This window comes from Heliangelus exortis, chromosome 21 (assembly GCF_036169615.1).
Source record: "Heliangelus exortis chromosome 21, bHelExo1.hap1, whole genome shotgun sequence".
Lineage (NCBI taxonomy): Eukaryota > Metazoa > Chordata > Aves > Apodiformes > Trochilidae > Heliangelus > Heliangelus exortis.
In genome coordinates this window covers 6,529,751-6,553,875 of record NC_092442.1, presented here as the reverse complement: position 1 = coordinate 6,553,875, position 24,125 = coordinate 6,529,751, and the positions used below count along the sequence as shown (strand labels likewise).

The following is a 24,125-nucleotide window of genomic DNA, read 5'->3' as shown; positions in this document are numbered from 1 at the left end:
GAGGGAGGCCGTGTCTGCAGCCAGGGCTGCACACGCCTTTCCCGGACGGACAGGACCTGCTCCCTTCCCCAGCAGGAGCCTGAGAGGCGAGGGAGGGAAGAGCAGGAGACCGGCAGAAATTCATTACCTTTCACATGACAGAGGGATCAGTCAGGCTGCTACCAGAGCCCGGTGAGGTTTTCCCTCATTGAAAACAGGAAAGAATCACAAAAAATAATTAGAGAGATTTCATCTCAGCCAGCTTATGAAAGCACTGACTTTATATACAACAGATTGGCAACAGCACAAAGATGGATGTGAAAGGCAAGAGCATTTGCAATGTCAGACAGATCAGAGGCAGAAGCTCATCAAAAAATGGCCCAGGGCAGATGTAAGTTAAAAAAAGAAAAGAAAAAAAAAAAAAAAAAAGAGAGAGAGAGGAAAGGAAACGACCCTTCTGGAGATAAAAAACTTAACTCCTGTCTGTGACTTGGTGATATGCCCCCTCCTGCCTGCAGAAGGGTCTCTGGTGAAAACTCATCATCTCCCTGGAGAGATCTGGGTTAAAAAACTTCAATTACTAACAATTGCTCGCTGTGTTTTGCTGCCTTCCGCCAGCTCAGCTGGGAGCCAGCAAGCTGGTCAGCAGCAGGATTTAGGGGCCTGAGGACAAATGTCAGCCAGAGGATCCTCTGGTGAGCCCCAGGAGGCTGTAATTGGAAAGCCCCAGGCAGCATTTCGGGAGAGAGAGCCAGGCTGTGCTGCACTGGGAGGCTGCTGGCGCCGGGTTCGGCCAGCCGTGCAGTCCAGGACCCTCAAAAGCATGATGAAGAGCTCAACAAAGGGGTGAAATGTTTTAAGGGGGGGATGGGAAAAGGACAGACTTCTCTAATTAGAAAAGAGGTTTGCACTTAGTCACCCAGCGGAGTGCCTGGGGCCCTAACTCCAGACACTGCTGCGCAAAGGCTGACAGCTCGTTCAGACACCAAGCTGTCAGCCTGGGCTTTGTAACCAGAGACAGCTTCCATAGGGGAAAACAACCGCTGTGCTTCTCACCCTTCTACACAGGCACTTCCAGAAAGGCGGGTCAGAGCCCCAGTGAGACCCCCTGAAGGCAGTGCTGGAGGTCAGGGGATGCCTGCCCCATGGCACGTCCAGGGCAGCAGCTCTCGGGTGCTGGAGGTCCACTGCGACCCTCGTTGATTGGATAAGTGACACCAGCTCCGGTTCCGTGGCAACCATCGTTAGCAGCTCCCTGTTTCCAGGCTGCTGCCTTCAGAGCACAAGGAGCTCTGTAGTCTGAGCCAGGCCATAGCAGGAGGCGAGAGGACAGACAGCATGCCGGGTGGCTGGGCACCTGTAGGATGAGGCTGGACATGGCCCCACTCAGCTCTCACTGGGAGGGTGACTCTTCCACTGCAGCTGAAACACAAAGGGCAAGGACCAAGAATAAGCCCTAAGGCACCATACTGATAAAACTACAAGGAGCAACATCCTGCCCCATCGAGACCAGATACCCAGCAGATGGGCACTGCAGGCCCTGTCCTGCTCCCCCAGCAAGCTGCCAAGTAGTGGCACAAGCAGGAGGCAGTGACCAGCACAGAGCCCTGGCAGGAGGAAATGCAGCCTGTGTGGCTTGTGCCTTCCTCCTCCTCCACTCCAGCATGCCTGGCTTCTACCAATTATTCTTCTGTTTGCAGTGGGATTGAGGGAAGGGCACAACAACAAAGAGGGCAGAAGCCCAAGCTGGTTAAAAACGGGGGTGGCCACACAGGAGGAAACAGCCACATGGTGCAGAATTGCCACCCCAAAGGTGGAGCATGGCTGGCCTGTGCCAGCACCCTCTCTGGGCCAGATTACAGCCAGAGCTGACAGCAGCAATGACATCAAACATGTCAGCAGCTCGCATGTTCTCTCTGGAGAGCTTTCCAGGCAGTCTAGAGCTGTGTGAAAGTCCAAAGCCAGAGCTCAGCTTTTTACAGCTCTCTCGATGGTTTTTGCACCCTGGTTACGCTGGGACAGCCAAGGCTGCTGTTCCAACACTGCAGCTCCTGAGTTTGTACTTTAAGTGCCAGGGAGGAGAGGCAAGGTTTCAGACACGGGGCAGTGCAGGGGGACAGCAGTGGGGTACACACCCAGTCCCTGCTCTTACAGTGCTGCAGGTGGGAGTCCACAAACCATCTGCTGCAGAGTGTAGGGTGACTCAAGCAGCAGAAGGGGACAGCAACCTGCAGCAGAAACAAACCCCTTTTACTCCCATGACAAATGCCCTACTTGTTCCTGAGCCCAGGGACTCGCCTGTTCCCTGTCCCCTTCAGGTGGCAGCACATGTCATGTGAGAGCTCAGCATTGGCAGGGAAGGAACAGGGAAGGAACAGGAGCCAGGGCCGATTCTGCTGGGCCTCCTCCCCTCTGGGATGTAATTAGCCTTCTTGAAGTGGGCTGGGACTGGAATCCCTCAGCCCACTGCTGAGGCCATAATCAGCCCAGCAGAGGAGGAATAAAGGCCCCTCCAGCAGTCTGGGCCAGGCTCCCATCGTACATCCAGGCAACAGGAAGGGCAGGTCATGCCATGGGCACGTTTTAACCATGCAATGATGCTGCCTTTGGCCCGAGCAGAGAAGAACCACAAAACCATCACTATCTTTTCCAAACCACAATGGAAAGCTAGCAGCCAAAATGACGCCTCAAATCTCAGCTTCTATTTCAGCAGATTCAATTAGAGAGATGCTCTTTTTGGATACACCAGCTCCTCACCAGCCACAGCCTAGCCAGCCCACCTGACTGGGGGTGCAGAAGACCACTTCTGCCATTACTCTGGCTCTTCCAGCCAAGTGGAAGCAGCAGTGTCACAGTTTTTACGGAATTCAAGTTATTTCTGTTCATCTGAGCTCTACAGGGACTAGAATAACACAAGGCTTGTGTGCCAGGGTTACTGAGTATGGCTCTGGTCAGAAGACGTTGTGTCTGGCTGGGAAGGAATCACAGTGATGAAAATTTTACTCACGCTTTACAGCCAGCAGTGTGTTCCCATGGCAGCAGGCTACAGAGGTCACCACATATGGGTGGGTCTCCTCCAGCTGTACTGGCCTCGGCGTTCCCGTTTCCTCATCCTTCCTGCCCAGGCGTCCCCTGGCTCCTTTCCCCCATGTGCACACCTCGCCATCTGCAGTGGGACACAGACATCTTGCTGCACACACAACTCGCCAGCAAACAGCCTCCCTGGTACTGCCCTGGGCTATCTCCAAGGCTTGTCTTGACCACAGGCAGTGGGAAGCCAGGGCTTGCTGCAGCCCAGGACATGGGGGCTTCAGCCTCACCTGCTCCGATGGCCACAGTGAAGGCATCCCCACAAGCCACCACGGTGACCTTCATCACCTGGAGCCCCACAACCAGGTGGGGGACGCGGCTGTTGCGGCAGGAGTTGGTGCCCAGCTGCCCGTGCTGGTTGCTCCCAAAGGTGTAACACTGGCCAGAAGCTGAAAACAAAGAGAAACAATTGGCTGTCACCCCAGGGTGCACCAAAACCCATGAACCTGGTTGCTCTTTACCATGCTGGACATCCTGCTCCACAGAGCTCCAGCACTGGGAGCAGAGTGCCTCTTGCACCTTTCTGTCCACAGGAAACTGAGGCAGAAGGAAGACAATGAAAATGCAGGTGCCCCCTGAGGGATCTGGGCACACACCCCTCACCTGTGACTGCAGCTGAGTGTGCTGTGCCAATGTCAGCACACACGATTGGCTCTTGGTTCAAGGGGGAAGATTGGGCACATGTGAACATGGTGGCCTCTTCCACCTGGTCTTCTGGGGAAGGCTCTTCTGCTGAGCTGATCCGATCCAGACCCAGCTTGTTACACCTGCATGGGAAAAGCACAGCTCAGAGCTGGCTGGATGCAGCCTGGCACAGACACCTCAGAGACAAATCCTGCTCCAGCAGAACTGCACCACCAGCAGTGTGATGCTGGGGAGCAGGACCACACAGGGTATTCTTCTAGAGCCCCTTGCTCCCTCTTCCTGGGCTGGACACAGATGGAGAGGCCCAGGAGGCTGTTGGCATGCTCTGGAACACAGCCCCTCCCTCCCCTTACCGGTTGCTCCCACAAGCAAGGATCTGGTTCTTCACTGTGAGGACCATGGAGGAATCGATGCCACAGATGACCCTGTGAGCCTCGTGTTCTGGTGGGACCATGACCTGCTGGGGGGAGTTGTGGCACTCCAGGGTACCCAGCCCAAGCCGACCTGGCAGGAGGGAGAAGAAGAGCACATGGCTGATGGCAACACACAAACTGAGCACACCCCCAAAGCAGCAGCAGCTGCCAGAGCCCAGCCCGGGACCTACAGCCACAGAAGGTGGAGAAGTCCAAAACACAAGGGCCCTGGGATGCAGTGAAGCAGCTGCAGCTCTTCCACACCCAACAAGCCTGGCACATCTGGAGAGGGCTGCAGGCGAGCAGGGCCAGAAAGGGGAGTGGGAGCAGGTGATGGAAAGCACAAGCCCCATTTTGCAAAGCAGACATCTCTTACCATTATCCCCCCTGCCCCAGGCAAACACTTCCCGTTCGTTGGAAACCGCCAGGACATGAGATGCCCCACAGGCCACCTGCACCATCTCGTAGCCCAGCAGGGCCTCCACGATCTTGGGCTGGCAGGGGAAGAGCAGCAGCCGTCAGCCGAGACCTCCCAGCCTGCCCGGCTGCTCCCATCCCTCCCACCCGCCCCCCCAGCCTCAACACAGTGCTGGCAGCATCCCAGTTTTCATCCAACACAAACACCAGAGAATTATTTTTCATTCCAAACAGTCTTCAAAGGGTTCAGAGACTACGTGCACACAGCACGGAAGATAATGCAAACATCTCTGGGGCAGAAAAAAGCAAACTCAACGGTTTGGAGAGGGGATAGGTTCAGCCCAAGGGTTGGGATTCGCCCCCCTGCCCATGTGGGGAGTGCCAGGGGCTGTTAACGAACGCTGGGAGCAGGCAGGGGCTTGGTGCAGGATGCATTGGCTGAAAGACTTTTGTGAAGAGGAGCTGTGAGCTACAGGCTGCATATTCGTTAGGGTGTGGAGAGACCAGGATCTTCACATTTCACCCAGCCCCTGCTGTGACCTGCTGTTAGATCTGACACCTTGCCACAGTGAGTCTCTTTCTCATTATCTTCTTCTAGTGAAAAGCACCATTTGTTGGGAACCTGGCTGCTGCTCCCAACTGGTTTCCCCTCCCCAGCAATAAGCACTGAGCAATTCAGCTTTGGACAGAGCAGGAACAGAGGAGCCAGCTGACCACAACGACAAATGGCACCAGTCCCTAGGTTTGGCTGGAAGCCATCGGCTGCTCCCACATCCGAGGGCAGGCAAGGAAGAAGCTGGAAGGGAGCAAGGAGCCCTCACAGCCCTAGTGCTCTGAGCCAATCGGAAACGCACAGCTCTTCTTTAAATACTGGTTCTTTTGAAAAATAACTTTTCTCAGTGAACCCTGGCAGCTGCAGGCCAAGAGTGAAGCAGGCAGGTGTGTGATTGGAGGCAGGCTCCAAGCTGGGTGCCTGCCAACAGCAACCACAAGGCAGCTCTTGACTTCCCCCACACTCAAAGGGATCATTGTGTGTGGGGGGGGAAAGAAAAAGAAGGGCAGGTTGGGTCTTTTAAATGCTGCAGTGACAGGGGAAGGAGGGGGAAGAGGGTCAGATGCCAGAGCACGCCTGGGATGCACATCCCTGGAGCTGGCGTGAGCCCTCTCACATGGTGTAGAAGGCACAATCCATCCTTCCCCCTGGGAGAGCAGCACACCCAGCACCCTCACAACAAACCTGGCTTATGTCCATGAAGTTTCCATGCCCCAAACAGCCATTGCTGCCACTGCCGAAAGTCATGATTATCCCCCTGTCTGGAAAAGCAGAAAGAAGTCATGTTACTGACACACGTGAGGCCTTAGAAGGCCCCCACAGCCCTGAGGGGTGATCGTGGCTCCAAGGACAGCCCCTTGCTTGCACCCACTCTTGACTCATAACTTGCTGCAGGGGCCAGAAGCTTTCAGCTTCCGGAGAGCGCCAGCCGCGATGAGCTGCGACAACTCGCCCAACAAACAGCAGATGATAGGAGAGCAAGGCTGAGATAACATTATTGCAGCTGTGTACGCAGGAGCTGCTAAACCCACAGTCTGTCAAGGTGTTAAATACACAGAGGCAACCACGGAGCAGCCACCCAGCAGAGGGGTGGCAGGAAATGCCATGGAGAGGCAGGACAAACAGATGCCTACAAAGTTTGCTGGTTGCATATCTGTCATTTGCTGCCCTGATCCCCAGCAGAAATGCAAACAGGACTCCCAAAGCACCATCAAGAGTGGCCTTGCTCCACAAACATGGTCTCAGGCTGGTGTGCATTCTTCCCTCCCAGCCAGAACACCTCTTTGTTCCACTCTGAGGGGGCTTCAGACTCTGCTTTCCTACAGCTGAGGACAACCATCCCTGCAGGAGCTCACACTGACTTCTCACTGCAATGCCAGTCACACCTGGTCACTGCATCACACTGCTAAAGTATGTGACACAGGCAAGCTGAACTGGGATAAAATACAAGGAGCTGTTCCCAGACACTTCTTCCCAGACACTCCTCAGGCTTCCATCTCCACTCTACAGGTCACTTCTGGCTTCAGGTGACACCAGCGGAGCCAGGACAAGGAGGCAGTGTCTCACCTGTGAGGCAGGCTGTGAAGAGGTCACCGCAGGACACGTGCTTGATGGTCACACCAGACTGACCCTCCAGAAAGCGGGATACAAACTGAGGCTGCAGCTGCTCAGTGGCTCCTGGGAGAGAAGGGCCTCCTGCAGCACCCATCGGGGGAGCCTGGCAGAGAGATGCCATGTCAGCTGCTCAAGAGCTGGGTTGGAGAACTTGGATGAGCTCCTTCCCACAGGCTTAGCTCCTTCCCATACCCTGGACAGGACAGTGGTCTTAGGGGACACAGCACCAGGGCCTGTGCAGTGATCAGAAAGGACTCCTCCCTGCAAATCAAATATCTGAGGCTTCCACAGTCACTACCTGCCCCTGGTGCCCCATCACTCACCTCCCACATGATGAGCCGCCCCGATTTGGTGACCCCAGCCTTCTGTGTCCTGCCAGCAGACACCTGCACCACTTCAGTGTTGAGCATGGGCAAGCGGAGGGGGGTGGTGATCCCACTGCCCCAGGTGTAGATGGATGAGAGTGGAGGAGGGATTCCTGCCCTGGCCGAACCACCTCGAACACCTACAGGTCAAAAGAGAAATCATTAATGTAGATCCCTGGCTCTCCTCCCACAGGAAAAGAAATAACACCAGCCAGTCTGGGTGCCAGCTGAGCTGCCTGCCTGCAGCAGGATCTGAGAGAAGCACATGGGAACAGCTCCTTGTATTTTATTCCAGAACTAGGGATGTGGCACCACAACAGCTCTAGCTAATTGTTACCAGCACCAGGGGCATTGCCCTGCACCAGAACATTCCCCTGCAGCACCTCCAGCTGGTTCCCCGCCTTTGCAGCAGGAGCAGCAAAAAACATGATTCAAAGGATCAAAACCCAGGGGAAGCAGCTGAAGAAGTGCTGCTTGCTCACCAGAGCTGAGCTGCCTGTGGGCTCCTCTGGGGCTCAGCAAAAGTGATGTCTCTTATTTCCTCTCTCCAGATGCTCACATTCCTCTCTGACCTCCTGACATCCAAGGAAAAGTGTCCTTCCAAACAGAACTGTGTTGAACACACTGTGCCAAGACTCACCCCTCGGCCTGGCACTGCTCACTCGTCCCCCTGTCCGGCTGTGGGTCACTGATGGTACCGGAGCCAAAGGCTTTTCAGGCCTGCCAAACCAAAACCCAGTCCTTACTGTCAGCTTGGCCCCAGAGGTCCTGCAGAGCCGTGGGTCACAGAAGGTCTGGGCACACAGCTACAGCAAAAGCCATGGCTGAACAGCTCACAGAATTGTCTTGGTAGGTGATTTAAACCATTCAGTAGAGGGGAGCTGGCATCAGTTTGCTTCCCCTTGAGCAACAACTCTCTGTTCACTGTTACTGTGATGACAAACCCACACCTGCCATGGCTCCGAGCCACTGGGCCAGGCTTGGCCTGCAGCAGTGCCCGCTGGGCAACACAGGAGAGGTGCATGGGGACACTGCTCTCTTCAGAGCTTGTCACAGAGCCAGTGAGCTGGTCAGACACACTGTAGGCTGTGACAGCTCCTCCCAAGGTGGCCATGTCACTTGCCTTCTCATTTTGACACTGCCCACATCAGTGTAGAGGTTCAGCAGGGGCCGAATGCAGATGGCCTGGGCCATGATCTCATTGAGCTGGGGCCGCTTGGAGGGATCCAGGTTCAGCATGCTGAGGATGAGCTGGCGCAGGTCAGGGCTGTACCTGTCTGATATGGGGGCAAACGTCCCACTCATGATCTTCAACACTAAGGCAGGAAGATTCTGGAGAGAAAATGAGAGAAACATACTGAGCAGTCAGAGGCAAGATCAAGGAGTTCTCAGCACTGCCCTCTGCCTTTGCACCTCCAGGATCCATGAGAAGAGTGTTCCAAGAGTACATTTTCACCTCAGTAAGAGGCCATGGCTCCCCGTGCTACGTGTCAACCCCATCCCTCCACGTGTCCACCAATCCCCTCTTACCGCAGCTTCAAAAGCCCTCTTGAGGCTGGCGAGTTCATAGAGCACACAGCCCAAAGCCCAGATATCACTCTTCTGGTTGTAAGGCTTCCCTTCGCAGAGCTCTGGGGAGATGTAGCATGGAGTTCCCACAACCTAGAAGAGACAAAGAAATCTACCCTGACACTGTGAAATCAGGGCAGGGAGGTGGAAAGAAAACGGCTCAGGTTGGAGGGCAGTGCACAGGCTGGATAGAGTCTCACCAAACACTGCTTGGAGGGGCTGGGCTTTGGTTCCTGGGTGTCAACATCTGCCTGACAATCTTAGTAAAAACAAGAGGATTTGCCTTTACAGTGACCTCTCTTGCACACACAGAGATTGCTTCTAATTTTGCTCCCTTGCACTTGAGAATCAGAGCCCAGAGCAATGAGCATGATGTAAATGTCTAGTCAGATTAGACCAGGTGGGGAATGATACTCCAGCCTCAAGCAGAGACAGGAGATTAAGACAAGGCAGGAATTCAGTTGCCAAGTATGTGTCAGACGAGCTTGCAAATACCACCTCTGCTGCTGTGACAGTGGGAGGAACCTTGTCTACCCTCATCAGTGGGCCAAGACACCCCATCTCCTCCCAGGGTTGGACAGACAGGTCATTCTCACCTTTTTGCAGCCCACAGAGCTGCAGCAAACTCGGGCATGAAGACATCAGCCTGTATAAACTCTCAGGAGCAGAGCAGCAGTGCTGCATATGGATGTGGCCTGTTGCAAGTATGCTGCATCCAGCCTCACAGCTTCCAAGAGAATATTGTGAGCCAAGCCCAGAGTATCCAGCCCACTGCCATGGTGGTAAGGAGTTCCCCTGCAAAGCCAAGCCACTCACCGTGTAGGCTTTACTCTTGCTGCTCAAGATTTTGGAGATACCAAAGTCTCCAATCTTGACAATCATGCGATGTTTGTCCAAAAGGATGTTCTGAGTCTTCAGGTCACGGTGCAGGATCTGCTTGGTGTGGACGTGGTGGAGAGCCAGAAGGATCTGCACGAAGAAGTGCAGGATGGTATCCTCATCCAGCAGGGAGTTACAGCGCTTGTGAATGAACTCAGCCAGCGTGCCCCCTGTGAAGGACAACAAAGGGCTGTCAGGAAGGGTGGCTGCACAGGGTGGGCACAAGCCTGGCTGTAAAGTCAGGAGGATTCAGCCATGGTGTCTTAACGAGACACACATGAAAAAAGCACCATCCTGGTGGGACACGCAGCATGTTCTCTGGTGCTCTCAAGACCACATGGAGAACAATGGCAGCACAGTCAGGAACAGGGAGAGGAAAGTCACTGTTGACATGTTGTCAAAGGCATCAGGAAAAGAAACGTTAAAATTGCAGCTCTTGGAGGAGGACACAAACTGCAATGGCAGAACAAGATAAGCCTGTTCTGCAAAAGAGAATTCTTGCAGTCCAGGAGGCCACGTGGCACTGAGAGGCCTCTTCAAGAAGGGGAGGTCCAGATTCAGGGCTCATGTATGACTTCTAGCAAACCCTCATGGAAACATTGATTTAATCTTAAACTCCACAGCAAATCTCATTAGAAATCACACCTTCACACACAGCTGTGGGACCAGCAGCGTGGTCAAGAGCTGACACAGGGAAATGTATGTGAAACCTACACCAAGGGCAGAGGATAGCACTCTTATCAGCAGCAGGGGTGTGAGAAATCTCTTTGTTTTGGACAGGTGTAAGGCATATAATCACAAAAATTAGAGAATGGCTGAGATTGGAAGGAAATATGGGAGGTCATCTGGCCCAATCTACTGCTCAAGCAGGGCCACTGACAGCTGGCTGCCCAGGGCCACAAACTGTCTTTTGAAGATCTCCAGGGTTTGTGACTCCACAACCTGGGCAACCCGTCAGCATTCAGTTACTTGGCTCATCGTCAACTTTCTCAATCCTTTTTCACAAAAAATACCTTTTCAAGAAAGATGCAACCCCGAAAGTGCAGGATCTTTATGAGGAGCACAACATGGGGACACAGCAGCTTGACCCGAGGGGCCTGGCATCCCTTGGACCTACCAAGGAACCAGCTGCAGGCACTGGGAAGGATGAGGGCCCACCTGGGGCGTACTCCATAGCGATCATGAGCGCCTTGTCCTCCAGGAAGTTCTCATAGTACTCGATGACATTGGGGTGGCTGAGCAGCTTGAGGACCTGACATTCATTCTGTGCTGCCAGCCGCTCGTCCTTGCTCATCTGTTCCACCGGGATCTGCTTCAGGATCACCAGCTTCTGGTCAGCCTTGCGCAGGCACAAGTGCACGATGCTGCGGGATGGGAACAGGGCCTCAGTCGGGGTAAGACAGGGGGCAACGGGGCCTGGTGATCACCCAGGGCTGACACGTGGCCCCTTCCCTCCCCGTTGTGGTGGTAACAGGGCCTGCACCCCCTCCCCCAGGGTGCCACACACCCCATCGCCATGTCACCCCATCGCCATGGCAACAGCCAGGGCCTGGACCCCCCCCCCCCGTGTCTGGGTGCCACACGCCGGCAGACCCCCGCGTTGCCACGGAGACTGGGTCCGTGAGCCTTGTTGCCATGGTAACGCGGCCTTCGGCCTCCCACCCCGACATGCCATACGCCCGGCGCTCTCCCCACACGTGTTGCCACACTAAAAAAGGCTGAATCCCCGCCCTCACAAACACTCCCGATGCCTCCCTCACCCGAAGGCCCCTCTCCCCACTACCCGGATCCGTTCATATTTCTCCATCACCGCCGCGGCCGGGCCTGGGCTCCTCCCGTCTCCATGGAGACACTTCCGGGTGCCGCTACGGCGGCCGCGGGGGGACAGAACACCGCGGTCAGCCTGTTTTCCCCTCCCCAACACGTGCGTAGAGTTCGAGGGGGTCCGGGAGGCCCATCTGGGGGAGCTCTCATCACAGGGGGCTGTGCTGCTGGTGGCCAGAGGGGCCGTGTCCCTTCCCTGTCCCCCAAGCCCGCTCGACACCCGCCAGGGCCATCAGCACCCCCGGGGCCGGCCATTGGGGTTCCCATAGAAGGGGGAGAGCTGGCGCTGCACCCAGGAGTGACTGCCCCAGTGCGGGAGCGGGAATAGCCGCAGCAGTGTCAGGGCCACCCCCAGGCCAGGCCACGGGGCCATGCTGCCATCTAGTGACACAGAGAGCGGGGGCGGGAGTCCCACTGTGCCTGGGACAGACGTGCAACGCCTGCCACACGCACGCTGTGCCTATGTGCTCCCGGGTACAGATGTGCAACACCTTCCACACCCGTGTGCAGCGCCCTACATACACACGCACCGTGCCCCGCACACAATGCTCCGCACACCCCGAGCAGCGCTCGCTAACAACACCCGAGGACCCGCGTCCGATCCCCCCCGCACACGTCCCCGCCACGTCCCCCGCGCCTGCGCGCGCCCGTTTTCCCGCGGCTGCGCAGGCGCGTGAGGCGAAGGCCAAACTAGGGAGGGGCGGTGCTGGAAGGGGGCGTGGTCAGTGGTCAGGCGGTGCCGGGGGGCGGGGCCTCAGGGGGGCGCGGTCAGGGTGGGGGCGGGTCCCATCCGCCCGCCCCGGGCCCCGCCCGCCCGCGCCGCCGCTCGCCCCGGGCTACCGGAGCTGTCGGCGATGGGCCCGGGCTGGCGGGTGGCCTCGGCCGTGCTGGTGGGCGGCAGCGTGGGGATCTTTGGGGGGCTGAGACGGGCGGCACTGGCCCTGCCCCGTCCCGCCGCCGTGCGGAGCCGCCCCGGCCGCGTCTGGCGCTGGCGGAACCTCCTGGTGTCGTTCGCACACTCCGTGCTGGCCGGGCTATGGGCCCTCTTCAGGTACCGGGGGAGAAGGAGATGGGGAATGGGCAGGAGCACGACCCCGAGCGCTGCCCCGGGGAAGGAGACACGGGGGGGGGGGGGGGGGGGGGGGCGGGGTGTCTCTAGGGGGTTCCCGGGGTCGCCGTTCCCTCCAGCCCAGCGCCCAGGCTGACCCCTTCCTTCCCTCTGCTCCTGCCCCCAGCCTCTGGCACTCTCCGGAGCTGCTTTCCGACATCCAGGACGGCTACAGCGTCTCGGGGCACCTGCTGGTCTGCTTCTCCTCGGGTAAGGAACCAGGGCAGGGCCACGGCCGCAGCCAATCCACCCCACCCTCTTCAGCCTGGTCCAGGATGAGCTCCCCCAGTTCCCGAGCTGGGCCACTCTCGGTGCCTCCTTCCTTAATCACCAGCATGGAGTCTGCAAGCTGCCAGCCAGCCCCGGGGGCCTGGACGTCTCCCCACGCCCAGCCTGGGCGGAGACATTTCTGACACCTGGAGCCATGGTCACACCACCCTCCTCCTCCTCATCACTGTTCCCTCTTACTGCAGTGGGTGATGGTGGTCGAGCCAGTCCCCCATCAAACGCTCTCCTTCATCCCACAGGCTACTTCATCCACGACAGCCTTGACATCATCTTCAACCACCAGTCCCGCTCATCGTGGGAGTACCTGGTGCACCATGCCATGGTGAGTACAGTGCCAGGGAGGTAAAAGGCTGGCACAGATGGGCTACCATGCACCCTGGGGCTCAGCCCATGCAGGGTTTCTGTGCTACAGCAGGAGCCCTTCCCTCCTCCTCATCCTGGCTCCCAAGGTGAGGGTGCCCAGTGGGGCAGGACACCTGCCAGTGTCTGCTCCAAGTTCCTGGAGCCAGACAGACTGCTGCACCAGGCCAGGGAAGAGCCAGAGGCTGGTCCCAGTTCCACACACAGGGAGGTGTAACCGGTCCCAAGGGAACTGGGTCTCCAGACTGGTTTTCCATTAGCCCAGGTGCCTGGGGGGCTAGGATCTCTGGGTTGAAGGGGGGAGCAGCATTGTGTGTGCCCAAACCTTGATGGGGAAGGATCTTCCCCAGGGAGAGAAGATCTGACCCTGCTGTGTGTCCTCCTCCCCACTCCCAGGCCATCTCTGCCTTCCTCTCGCTCATCATCACAGGCCGCTTCCTGGTGGCAGCAATGCTGCTGCTGCTGGTGGAGGTGAGCAACATCTTCCTCACCATCCGCATGCTGCTGAAGATGAGCAACGTGCCTTCCCCAGCCCTCTACGAGGCCAACAAGTACGTCAACCTGGTGATGTACTTTGCCTTCCGCCTGGCCCCCCAGTCTTACCTCACCTGGTACTTCCTCCGCTACGTGGAGGTGCAGGGCCAGGGTGCCTTCCTCACTGCCAACCTCCTGCTGCTCGATGCCATGATCCTCATGTACTTCTCCCGCCTCCTCCGCTCTGATTTTTTCCCTTCCCTGCGCAAGGGCTCTGCAGGGAGAGACGTGGATGGTGAGAAGTTTCTGATAGACTGAGACGTGCGTGCCGAGGGAGACCCAAGCTCCGGCTCCTGGCGGTCTTGGGCTCTCCAAACCTGCTCTGATGTGCCTTAGGGCTCACTCCCTGGCCACAGGCCCTGCCTTCCCCCACGCTCAGCTGCCTAAAAAGCATTTCCCTGCTGGACCAGCCTGACAGCCTTGCCGAGCCACAGGGATGCCACCAAAGCCAAGGGCACGGCTGATGGAGAAGCAGCCCAAGCTGACTTCTGTTCAGGCAGCTGGAGGGCCAGGGGTGGCTGTGTTTTGCCCGGAAAGGGTTGTGAGAGATGGGATGAGTTCCCTCCTGTGGTGATGTTGGGTGTAATGTGCATTAAAATTGGTCTGTATACTGCTGCCGCAGTACGCCTGGGCTGGCTTTTCTGTGGGGCAGAGTGGAGAGGGGAAGGATGGAGGGGACAAGGCCACTGGAAAGGATATATCCCCATTCCCAGCAGAGAGGGGGCACGCTTCTGCCACTTGCTTTGTTCTAGGGACCCTCCAGGAATGTTCCTGAGCCTGGTGGGTCCTACCAACCCAGCTGTGTTGTGCTGAGCCTGAAAGAGCCCATCCCTCCCGTGGATTGGTCCCTTGTCTCGGCTTCTCTGGAGCCCCAGGACAGAGCAGAGAACCAGGAGAGGTAGGGAACCTGGCTGGAGTCCCCTGTCTCTGTCCTGGCAGCGAGGAGCCTGGCTGGACTCCATGACTCACCGGTCAGCCACGTGAAATGCAGCTGGCATGGGAAAGGCCATGGGCACTTCCTGGAAGATTGCTGCATGCTCACATCCCTCCGGAGTGATCCTCACCAGCACGGCTCCGGAGCACCGGGCACTCTCCTGCAGCCTCCAGCAGCCTTCCTGAGAGGGGGCTCAGCTCCCCAGGGGAGCTGGGCTAGAACTGGCCCAGCCGGTTCTGTAGAGCACCAGAGCATTAGGGAGGCAAATCCCACGGACATGACAGCTCCAGCATCACAACAGATTGGCAGAAAACCACAGGGTTTAGAGAGACTCCTGTCCAGAACCTGCTCCAGGCAGGACCCGTCCTACCAACCCTACCAGCAGCTGGGACAGGTACTGTGGTTGGAGTAAGTGATTAAGTGGGAAGCAGCAGGGGGTCCCCCTTGCCCCATGGGCAACACCAACACCATTCTGTGTTGGCAGCTGGAGCAGGGATTTGACACTCGGGACACCCCGTGGGCAGGGAGCTATAGCAGCTTCAAGCCCACCTACTTGGCCCCCTCCTCGCTCAACTCAGAGCTCAGCAGGGAGGGCACAGCCTGACCCTCAGCAGCACAATCCCAGTGACACTTGTCAGGGCTACACTGACTCCACACATGCCCCGCACAATCAACCATGAATTTCCCAAAGCAGGGAGCCCAGCTCCCTCCTGGCTTCCAGCCAGAGCACTGGAGCAGCACTGGTGGAGCTGGGGCAGCTGTGGGTTGGGCCAGCTGCCAGCCCCGAGCAAGAGGCAAGCATGGGGGAAGCAAAGAAACCAACCATTGCAGGATCAGGTCAGACTGCAAGTCATGCTGATGCAAAATCCCTTCCCAGCTTCCACCGCACAGCACAGACCTGCTCCTCACCCCCTTGGCTTTGCTGTCAGATGGACACTTGTCCACCCCCACCCCATCTTTCTTGGGGTGACTACAGCTAGAGAGACACAGGGCTCAGGCAGACCCCTGCTGCTCAGCCCCCTCTCAGGCTGCAGGCAGGAGGTTGTCCCCAACCCTCCAGAGCATCAGCCCTGAGCCCAGGCAGGTGCAGGGAAGTCTCAAGACAAGGGCTGCAGAACCCAGCAGATTTTCACTCTCACAGCTTCAGCAACTTGCACAGCTGCCCCTGTATCCACCCACACCCTTAGGAGGGGTTAAACCACCACCCAGGATTCCACCACCCTCCGATTGGAGACTCCAAGGAACTCGATGTCCCACCGCCCAAGAGCTCAATTACCTCGATCAATATTTGGTCAGGCCTTTCACCATCTACATACTTAATATCAAGTGCCCCTGAAGGCTTATCTGTACTGCTTCCTTCCCTGCTCACCCAGCACTCCACTCTCCTGTGACTCTCCCAGGGGCTCCGAAAAGCTGGATACATCTACAATTTGAGGAAGCAAAACTGAGGCAGCAAGAGCAGTGAGTCTGGGAACAGCAGTGAAGCAAGTTTAAACCCCGTGAGGTTACAGGACATGTAACATGAACCCTGTCAGGGAAACCAGTCTGAGTCCCAGGCTGCCATGCAGGGATCACACCAAAATAAACCCCCACATAAAGCCCCCGCGACTGGATTAGCACAAGGGCTTGGTCAAGTGGAGCTGGCAGCACAAGCAAACAGCTGATACACTCAGAAAAGACGGTGACACTCTGCTCATGCTGGATCTGAACCACCAACAGGTTTTTGTTGCAGTCACTACCTCTCTCCCAGGCACCCATCAACTCACAGTACACACAAACATTCACCAGGAAGATCTGCAGGGCACCAGAACACCAATGACAAACAGAGTAATTACACAGTGGGGGAAAAAAAAAAAAAAAAAAAAAGCAGGAGGATAACAGAGGCCTGGGCTAAATGGGGCTATATGGCATGTAGGTGAGTGCCACCTCCTGTTTACCAACAGCCAAGAGATCAGGTCAGTGATCTGGGGCTCTGTCAGAGCAGCCAGCTCTGCCCTACGAGTGCTGGGAGGGAGGGAGGGAGGGAGGGAGGGAGGGAGGGAGGGAGGGAGGGAGGGAGGGAGGGAGGGAGGGAGGGAGGGAGGGAGGGAGGGAGGGGCCCCCTTCACCAGAATCAAAACATCCCCCAAGCTTTGCTGGGTGCTCTCTTTGGCATGGGCTGTGCTGTCACAAAACACAAGAGCCCCGAGTGGTGTCACAGGGTTTATTATCCCGTCTGTACAGTCCTCGTTCCATGCAGTCTAGATGATTCCAATCTGGAAAGAAGCAAACCATGTCAGAACAGATGTGATGGGTGCAGAAAGGCAGAGCCTCCCACACTCTGGTTTGTACCCCTGCTGCCTCCTGCTGACCTCAGGACTGAAACAGAAACCCCTCCTGCACCTCATTTTCCTCTCTTCTAATGAGCTCCCAACAGCTCATTAAACACTCTGTCAACTCAGAAGCTGCAGGATCTCTGCATCTTCTCTGCTGCAGCCCTGTGGAGCCCCTCCCTGGAGGAGCTGAAGAACAGCAGTTTTTTCTTAGTTAACTTTTCACATGTAACCTCACCATCTTCCATTCCAGAAGGATCTGTGCTTTGACAACCTGCTCTTGCTTCTAATCCCACCTAACAACCAGGACACTCCACAGAAGAGCTGCCGTGCTTGAAGCACAAGTACCTTCACTGTGTGCCTGGAAGGACAACGGGGCACAGGATATACAAGACAGAAGCTACAAAGTTTCATTTCTCACCTTGTTGGCTACATCCAGCGCATCATAATCTGGAGCCAGTCGGACATAAGCCTTCTTCTCCCCATCAGGCCTAGAGAGGAACAAGAGGCATCAGAAGAGAGACACACAACTGCTCCTACATGATCCCTGCTCCCACTATCACAGCGTGCATCAGTGGTTCCTTTGGAAACATCACCTTACTCAGTGGTCAAAAAAAGTTCACATCATTTGCACAAGACTGCCCAGGTGTCAGAAGAGGTCCCTGATGAAAATGAGCCTCTGGTCTGCCAACACTTCCTACTTCCACTCAAGATATGCTCAGTCACAAGCTGCATTTCTCAAAACTTGGAACACTGAAAACACTGTGGAGCTTAATCCCACCCCCCCAAGAGCACCCACAACTGCTGACACTCAGACCCCATTCCTATTTCCTGCTAAAAGCCACTCTGGGCTCTTGGAAGCACCTCACCTGTTCTCCCCCATTCTCACCTGATCAATGTGTTGACCTTGGCCACGTCGATATCATACAGCTTCTTGACAGCCTGTTTGATCTGGTGCTTGTTTGCCTTGACATCAACAATAAACACCAGGGTATTGTTATCCTCAATCTTCTTCATGGCTGATTCTGTGGTCAAAGGGAACTTGATAATGGCATAATGGTCCAGCCTGCAGGAGAGAGATCCTATGGTCAACAGAGACTGGCAGATGTAACCTCTGCACTCCAGGAGCTTTCTTTGGGATGCATCAGTTGTCAAAAAAGTTCTAATCACCCACTCTCAGGCTTTGGTCGCTTAAAATCATCACCTGCACCCCAAGCACCCACTGCTCTGCCACCAAGGTGTATGCTGGGCAGGTAGCAAGTCTCACCCTGGGATCTGCAGCAAGGCAGAGGTCCCCAGCCCAGCTCACGCCCCCCACGTACTTGTTTCTCCGTGGGGCACTCTTCCGGGGGTACTTGGGCTGCCGCCGCAGCCGCAGGGTCTTGGGCCTGCGGAAGGTGGGTGATGTGCGGATCTTCTTCTTCTTGTGACTGTGGACCCCCTTCAGGACGGCCTTCTTGGCCTTCAGTGCCTTGGCCTTTGCCTCTGTCTTTGGAGGCACAGCTACAACAACAGCTCAGTCAGCACAACCAGGCTCTGCAGGACCAGCACATGCTCCCCTAAACGGGCCATGGTTTCCCCTATTACGCAACTCAGCGAACAGGACCTCTCCAAATAGCCCGAGCTCTCATCCAACCAAGACCTGCCCAAAAAGGCCCAACAGAGTTTCAGTTTCCCTCCTCCCGCCCCTCTCCATCAAACCAATCTCCCACCTCACCAGCGACCAGGGGCACTCATTCCCTCCCCACAGCCTCCGAGGGTCTCCACACGGCGCTGGGGTCTCACCCTCCCTCAGAGAACCGCACCGGGCCCGCCGCTATAGGCCTCTCCCGCCACCTCCACGTGCCCACGGCCCAGCACCGGCCCGCAGCCCGCCTTCACCCCCAAAACCGCTCAGCCCGACCCCACCGCGTACACAGGCACCCTGGAGGAGTAAGGTTTTTCAGAAGCCCCCCCCTCTACACTACACCTCGCAGACCCGGCCTCCCCAAGCCCTCACCCTCCTTCTTCGCCTTGGGCGCCATCTTGGCCAGGCGGAAGCCGAAAGGGGTCTCCCGCCCCGCACCGCACGGGCTTATAGCCCAAAATCTCGCGAGAGTTTCTCTCAACCGTCACAACTCTCGCGGCGCCGCGGGGCACGCCGGGAACGGTAGTACTCACCGGGTGCCTCGTTCACGCATGCTCACATGTCTCTCCGCCCCGCGAAGCCTCATGGGAGTTGTAGTCCTCCGCCACCGCTTCCCGCCGCCACCGCCCCGACGGCGGGGGGCCAGACGAGCCCTCGGTGGGGAAGGAAATTACCGGGGTCCTGTGGCGTAGGCAGCAGTGCGGTGGCCCAGCCCCGGAGGAACGGTCGTCCAGGCCACTCCCCCCTTCCCGCGGGGGCGGGGGAGTGGCCTGGACGCCCGTTCCTCCGGGGCTAGGAGTGCAGCACCGAGCACCGCTACCGGAGCCGGGAGGTTCGCGGTAACGGGGACGCCTCCCTCACATCATACCCCCGGGAAGGGCAACGGGATGGGGCGGGGAGGGCTTGGCCGTGGACTGGAATAAGGCGTGGGGACGTGTTTTGGGACGGTGGGGACCGTGCAGGGGGGGACACGAGGTGGGAGACACGGCGGGAAGAGTTGGGACACGGGTATGGACGTGCACGGGGATGGGGGCACATAGGGACAAGCACACGTGAGGACACGAGGATGGGTGGGACACAGGGACAGGAGAGATGCGAGAATGCTGGGGATGGATGGGACACGGGATAGGCATGCGTGGGGGAGGTGGGACACGGGGTTGGGGGAGACATGGGGACAGCCACACTTGGAGGAAGTGGGACACGGGGTCCGGGGGACCGCCACATGGGGCCCCCTGGCACACGGCGAGAGTGGGATGCCATATACTGGGATGCCACACTTGGGATATGGGGACAACTGGGACATGAGGACAGTGGTGTCCTGGTGTGCAGGGGCTTGGGGGATGTCTGGGACATGGGAATATCTGTGCCCTGGAGTGTGGGGACAGCTACACCTGGGGACATGGAGACGGCTGGAACATGGGGACAGCCACACTCGGGGTGACTGTGACACGGGGACAGCGATGCTGAGGGATATGGGGACAGTCAGGACAAGGGGACAGCTATGTCCCGGGGAATGCGGAGAGAACAGAGACAAGGAGACAGCCCCACTTGGGGACACAGGGACAGCCGTATTACGGGATGCTGTGCATAGGGACAGCTGGGACACGGGAACATCACCGCTCCCCCTGTCCCCAGCCCTCGCGGTGGCCCTTAGCCCCTCCCCGCTCCCCCCGGCCACCCAGGCGGCCCCGCTGGATGATGAACGTGCTGGCTCCGGTCCGCAGGGACAGGGTCATCGCCGACCTGCCCCCGGTGAGCAGGGGTGGGGGAGACAGTGGGGGCCGTGGGCGTGACCTCACCCCGCCCCGTGGTCACACCAGGGTCTCCCTTTGTCCCCCCCAAACAGTGTTTTCGGAAGGAGGCCGCCCTGCACGCCCGTCCCGCCTTCCACCCCACGGTGGCCAGCGCCTGCCAGGAGCAGCGGACCGGCACCGTGGGGTGAGCTGGAGCGGATTTGGGGACCCCCCGTCCCAGAGCTGGCTCGGAGACAGGTTGTGATGACGGGTACTGTGCCCCCCCCACCCCAATCCTGGTGGGGGTCCCCAGCATCGGCGCCGCGTGGCTGCCGGCGTGTGCCGAGCTCTGCGTCATGACGCAGGAATGCAGTGTGGGGGGGCCCACGGGGGACACCCACGCGGTGGTCTGGGCTGAGCAGGGCAGGACAGACAGGCTGCAGAGGGGCTGCTGGACACGGGGAGGCTGTGGGGTGACACCCACCCACCCCACAAACTCCACTGGCCTCAGGGCTTGCTGGGTGGGGGGAAGCCCCTTGACCCACTCAGTGGCCGTGCATCCTCCTGCCCTGCAGGTTCAAGATCTCCAAGATCATTGTGGTGGGAGACCTCTCGGTGGGGAAGACCTGCCTGATCAACCGGTAACAGGACCCTCCCCCAGGAGGCTCTGCATGTGGGGGGGGCATAGGGGAAGAGACCCCCACCCCCTCCAAAGGGCAGCAACACCTTGGGCTGATCCCAGTTCTCACCAGACTCTGGTGCTTGTCACCCCCCAGGATGAGGGGCACTGAGCCCTCAGAGAGGGGTCTTGGGGCGTCCTAGGGATGATGACACACGTGTCTGTGCCCCCCAGGTTTTGCAAGGACACCTTTGACAAGAACTACAAGGCGACCATTGGGGTGGATTTCGAGATGGAGCGGTTTGAGGTGCTGGGGATTCCCTTCAGTCTGCAGCTGTGAGTGGGTGCCGATTCCCCCAGCCCCCACAACCCTGTGGCCCCCTCTCACCTTCCACCTCCCCCAGGTGGGACACTGCTGGCCAGGAGCGCTTCAAGTGCATCGCCTCCACCTACTACCGGGGAGCACAAGGTGAAGTCCCCCCTGTGTCCTACTTCACCATGTCCCACCCCACCAGCTGGCCCACTCCCCATCTCACCCTTTCTCCTCCCCAGCCATTGTCATTGTCTTTGATGTAAATGATGTGGCATCCCTGGAGCACACACGGTAAGTGACTCGAGTCCCTGGTGGTACCAGGGACAAACATGGTAGAGGGTGGGGATGGATGGAGAGGTGGGAGTGGGGCTGGACTGGGTGTGCTGCTGATGTGTGAGCAAGAGGACAGCACTCGGCCACCAGCACTGGTGACAGCATCCCACACAGGCAGTGGCTGGCTGATGCCCTGAAGGAGAATGACCCATCCAACGTGATCCTCTTCTTGGTGGGCTCCAAGAAGGACCTGAGTGTGAGTGTGTGTCCCACCCTGTGGGCTCCCTGTGCCCTGACATGGTGGGACTGTCCCTGTCACCCACCCACTCCTGGCTCACTCAGCAGACGCCAGCACAGTACAGCCTGATGGAGAAGGATGCTCTCAAGGTGGCCCAGGAGATGCAGGCAGAGTACTGGGCTGTCTCCTCACTCACTGGTGGGTTCCTGGCCAGGTGGGGGTATGCAGACCACGGGATTCAGGCAGGTGAGGGGACACTGAGGGGGTCTCATCCCACGGGGCAGGGGAGAACGTACGGGATTTCTTCTTCCGCGTGGCAGCACTGACCTTCGAGAGCAGCGTGCTGGCCGAGCTGGAGCGCAGCAGCACCCGCAAGATCGGTGATACCGTGCGTGAGTACCCCTAGCCAGACCCGTGCGGATACACCTCCTTGCCCTCTCCCTACCTCCATCCACCTTCCTTCCCTCCCTTTGTCCCTCCAGGGATCAGCAGCAACGAGAGTGACCTGTACCAGTCGGCACCCCGCAAGAAACCCAAGTGCTGCCAGTGAGGGGACAGCCCCTGGACCCCCCCGCGCTCACGCCTCTGGACCAAAGAGGGGCCCTGGGGAGCCATCGTGGTCCCCCGGCCCCCCTGGCCCCCTGGCTGCCCAAGCACCCACAGCCGGGAGCTCCATTCAGCTCCCTTTACCTATGCAAACCCAGGTACTGCTCACAGGGGGTGATGCCCCCGGGCTCCTATTTGTCTTAATAAAACATTTTTTATGCTTTTTAAGAAAGGTGTGGGGCTGGGGACTGGGATGGGGGGGTTCTCTGGCCATAGGCCCCTGGTGGGATGAGAGAGCCAGAGGAGGATGGCTGCCATTTTGCTGGGGGTGGCCATCTTGGGTATGGCGAAAGGCAAACTGGGTAGTGGATGGTCTGGGCATCCCAGCCCCAAAGAGCCAGCAGCCCCACTGGGGGACATGGGGGGACAGGTCACTGCAGCCTTCCCATCATTCCCAGCCAAACTGGTGGCGGTCAAAGTAGGGCTGCAGGCGGGGGGGGATGCAGTGGGAGCACTTGTAACGCTCCTGGATCCACCGCCCGCCCTCGCTGTCCTCGATACAGATGGCAGCCACGCCTGTGGAGACACAGGGATGGGGCTCAGCACCACAGGATATGGGGATGGTGGTCATACTGAAGCCATGGGTGCAACCCAAGGGTGCCCTGGCTCTCCCCTCCTACCTGCCACGACCCCCCCCTGCTGCTCCACCAGCTGGATGGCCGCTCGCATGGTGCCCCCCGTTTCCACCCACTGATCCACCAGCAGGATGCGCAGACCTGGGATGGGACAGAGGCTGCAGCTGAGTGCCCAGTGCCCACCCTGAGAGCCCTCCCCCCAGCCAAGACAGGAGCTCACCTGGTGAGATAGCATCGGTGCGGACCTCCATCACCTTCTCTCGGCCTGAGTAGTCGGTGTAGGGCTGTGTCAGTGTCTGCACGCAGAGGTGTCCAGCTTTGCGGATGGCCAGGAAGCCTTTCTGCAGCATGGCAGCGATGGCAGCACCTGGGGGGTGGACATGGCACCATCAGCCCCTGCAGGGAGGAGGGACAGGGACCCTGGGCTCACCCACATGTCTGCTCACCCAGGATGAAGCCCATGGCATCGATGCCAGCCACCATGTCAATGGGGTCTCCCTGGAAGGGCTGCAGCAGGTCGGCCAGGCAGTCCTGCAAGCCCTGGGGGGAGAGCAGGAGTGCTGTGTGCCTGCAGCCTATTGTGGCCACCTGCAGCCCTGTGCCCTTGGGCACAGCTGGGTGCCCCACAGAGCTGCAGCCCACCCCGGCACCCCCGTGGGTGCCATCCACCCCAGGCACTGGGTACTTGCGGGTGGCAGTAGAGCCGGGAGGGGTCCAGCCAGGCATAGTTGGGACCTTTGATGTTGGAGGCCATCAGTGCCAAGTACCAGCCCTTCTCCCGGGTGGCAGGGACGTGGCACAGGTCCATATGCAGGGACTGCAGGCACTGTGGGCATTGAGCACGCAACAAGAATGAGACCCCCCAACAGAAGTACCCACAGGCCTCCATGGGGACCCCCACCCCACACGTGGCCACCCCAGGGCCCCAGGGTGCCCGAGTCTCCTCCATACCTGGGTGCCGGTGGTGAGACTGAGCTGAGCAGGACTGTCAAGGGAGAGTCACTGTCACGGGAAGTGTCACAGACAGCAACAGCTGAGCTGGGTTGGCCCCTGTGGCACTGGGCCTGTGCCAGCACCATCTGCCAGGCCTGGGCTGGTGCCAGGCAGGAGCCTGAGATGTGACCCCCACTCTGCTGTCCCTGGTGGGTGCACAGTAGGAAACACCAAGGCAGGGACATTCACATCCCATGTTGGTGTCCCCAGCACCCAGCTGTGTGCTCCAGCCCTGCCAGGGCATGGTGCAGGTGGCATGGTGCC

General features: G+C 58.3%; 5 protein-coding genes and 2 non-coding genes across 11 annotated transcripts; 2 read left to right on the top strand and 5 right to left on the bottom strand.

Annotated features, from left to right (window-relative positions):
- Positions 1-222: 222 nt before the first annotated feature.
- On the bottom strand, positions 223-12,014 carry NEK8 (NIMA related kinase 8). Of its 2 annotated transcripts, none has more exons than XM_071765197.1 (15): positions 11,285-12,014; positions 10,683-10,888; positions 9,462-9,694; positions 8,607-8,738; positions 8,200-8,408; positions 7,717-7,796; positions 7,035-7,216; positions 6,664-6,814; positions 5,782-5,858; positions 4,504-4,621; positions 4,068-4,218; positions 3,673-3,836; positions 3,300-3,458; positions 2,987-3,145; positions 223-1,395 (listed from the first exon to the last, which is right to left on the bottom strand). In XM_071765197.1, exons 1-15 carry the CDS (start codon positions 11,329-11,331, stop codon positions 1,373-1,375), a joined length of 2,091 nt encoding a protein of 696 aa, XP_071621298.1. In that variant the 5' UTR covers positions 11,332-12,014; the 3' UTR covers positions 223-1,372. The 2 variants fall into 2 exon arrangements, with proteins under 2 accessions (XP_071621298.1, XP_071621297.1); XM_071765196.1 differs by having other exon boundaries at positions 223-1,401; positions 11,285-12,004.
- A 113-nt stretch (positions 12,015-12,127) lies between these two features.
- On the top strand, positions 12,128-14,259 carry TLCD1 (TLC domain containing 1). The gene is made up of 4 exons (XM_071765211.1): positions 12,128-12,399; positions 12,584-12,666; positions 12,984-13,066; positions 13,501-14,259. Exons 1-4 carry the CDS (start codon positions 12,203-12,205, stop codon positions 13,894-13,896), a joined length of 759 nt encoding a protein of 252 aa, XP_071621312.1. The 5' UTR covers positions 12,128-12,202; the 3' UTR covers positions 13,897-14,259.
- Positions 14,260-16,761: 2,502 nt separating this feature from the next.
- Positions 16,762-19,031, bottom strand: RPL23A (ribosomal protein L23a). Its single transcript, XM_071765213.1, has 5 exons — positions 18,884-19,031; positions 18,207-18,387; positions 17,774-17,950; positions 17,306-17,375; positions 16,762-16,827 (listed from the first exon to the last, which is right to left on the bottom strand). The coding sequence occupies exons 1-5, from the start codon at positions 18,906-18,908 to the stop codon at positions 16,813-16,815; spliced, it is 468 nt and encodes a 155-aa protein (XP_071621314.1). The 5' UTR covers positions 18,909-19,031; the 3' UTR covers positions 16,762-16,812.
- On the bottom strand, positions 17,451-17,518 carry LOC139806299 (small nucleolar RNA SNORD42). The gene has a single exon (XR_011730214.1). It is a non-coding gene; the product is annotated as a small nucleolar RNA SNORD42 (small nucleolar RNA).
- On the bottom strand, positions 18,023-18,095 carry LOC139806287 (small nucleolar RNA Z17). The gene has a single exon (XR_011730202.1). It is a non-coding gene; the product is annotated as a small nucleolar RNA Z17 (small nucleolar RNA).
- Positions 19,032-19,246: 215 nt separating the features above from the next.
- Positions 19,247-22,465, top strand: RAB34 (RAB34, member RAS oncogene family). Of its 4 annotated transcripts, XM_071765205.1 has the most exons (11): positions 19,247-19,343; positions 20,147-20,263; positions 20,358-20,449; positions 20,820-20,885; positions 21,098-21,199; positions 21,268-21,332; positions 21,416-21,467; positions 21,624-21,705; positions 21,795-21,885; positions 21,972-22,079; positions 22,170-22,465. In XM_071765205.1, the coding sequence occupies exons 2-11, from the start codon at positions 20,207-20,209 to the stop codon at positions 22,235-22,237; spliced, it is 783 nt and encodes a 260-aa protein (XP_071621306.1). In that variant the 5' UTR covers positions 19,247-19,343; positions 20,147-20,206; the 3' UTR covers positions 22,238-22,465. The 4 variants fall into 4 exon arrangements, with proteins under 4 accessions (XP_071621306.1, XP_071621303.1, XP_071621304.1 ...); XM_071765202.1 differs by lacking the exon at positions 19,247-19,343 and having other exon boundaries at positions 19,546-20,263; positions 20,358-20,502; positions 21,612-21,705; XM_071765203.1 differs by lacking the exon at positions 19,247-19,343 and having other exon boundaries at positions 19,550-20,263; positions 20,358-20,502.
- LOC139806082 (adenine phosphoribosyltransferase-like) lies at positions 22,428-23,883 on the bottom strand. The gene is made up of 6 exons (XM_071765212.1): positions 23,820-23,883; positions 23,554-23,694; positions 23,315-23,408; positions 23,089-23,235; positions 22,914-23,009; positions 22,428-22,809 (listed from the first exon to the last, which is right to left on the bottom strand). The coding sequence occupies exons 2-6, from the start codon at positions 23,674-23,676 to the stop codon at positions 22,682-22,684; spliced, it is 588 nt and encodes a 195-aa protein (XP_071621313.1). The 5' UTR covers positions 23,677-23,694; positions 23,820-23,883; the 3' UTR covers positions 22,428-22,681.
- Between the last annotated feature and the right edge of the window lie 242 nt (positions 23,884-24,125).

Coding starts and splice junctions, on each gene's coding strand:
- RPL23A (XM_071765213.1), bottom strand. CDS start 18,908: ATGGCGCCCAAGGCGAAGAAGGAGG. Junction 17,951..18,206: donor AGTGCCCCACGGAGAAACAA/GTACGTGGGGGG, acceptor TCTCTCCTGCAG/GCTGGACCATTATGCCATTA. Junction 17,376..17,773: donor AAGGTCAACACATTGATCAG/GTGAGAATGGGG, acceptor GTTCCTCTCTAG/GCCTGATGGGGAGAAGAAGG.
- NEK8 (XM_071765196.1), bottom strand. CDS start 11,331: ATGGAGAAATATGAACGGATCCGGGTAGTGGGGAGAGGGGCCTTCGG. Junction 7,797..8,199: donor GGCAGTGTCAAAATGAGAAG/GCAAGTGACATG, acceptor TTGGTTTGGCAG/GCCTGAAAAGCCTTTGGCTC. Junction 3,837..4,067: donor CTTGCTTGTGGGAGCAACCG/GTAAGGGGAGGG, acceptor TTTCCCATGCAG/GTGTAACAAGCTGGGTCTGG.
- LOC139806082 (XM_071765212.1), bottom strand. CDS start 23,676: ATGGACCTGTGCCACGTCCCTGCCACCCGGGAGAAGGGCTGGTACTTG. Junction 23,236..23,314: donor TGCCATGGGCTTCATCCTGG/GTGAGCAGACAT, acceptor TCCACCCCCCAG/GTGCTGCCATCGCTGCCATG. Junction 22,810..22,913: donor GCAGGGGGGGGTCGTGGCAG/GTAGGAGGGGAG, acceptor GTGTCTCCACAG/GCGTGGCTGCCATCTGTATC.
- TLCD1 (XM_071765211.1), top strand. CDS start 12,203: ATGGGCCCGGGCTGGCGGGTGGCCTCGGCCGTGCTGGTGGGCGGCAGC. Junction 12,400..12,583: donor GGGCTATGGGCCCTCTTCAG/GTACCGGGGGAG, acceptor TCCTGCCCCCAG/CCTCTGGCACTCTCCGGAGC. Junction 13,067..13,500: donor ACCTGGTGCACCATGCCATG/GTGAGTACAGTG, acceptor CCCCACTCCCAG/GCCATCTCTGCCTTCCTCTC.
- RAB34 (XM_071765202.1), top strand. CDS start 19,612: ATGCTGGGGATGGATGGGACACGGGATAGGCATGCGTGGGGGAGGTGG. Junction 20,503..20,819: donor CAGAGCTGGCTCGGAGACAG/GTTGTGATGACG, acceptor CCTGCCCTGCAG/GTTCAAGATCTCCAAGATCA. Junction 21,468..21,611: donor GCATCCCTGGAGCACACACG/GTAAGTGACTCG, acceptor CACTGGTGACAG/CATCCCACACAGGCAGTGGC.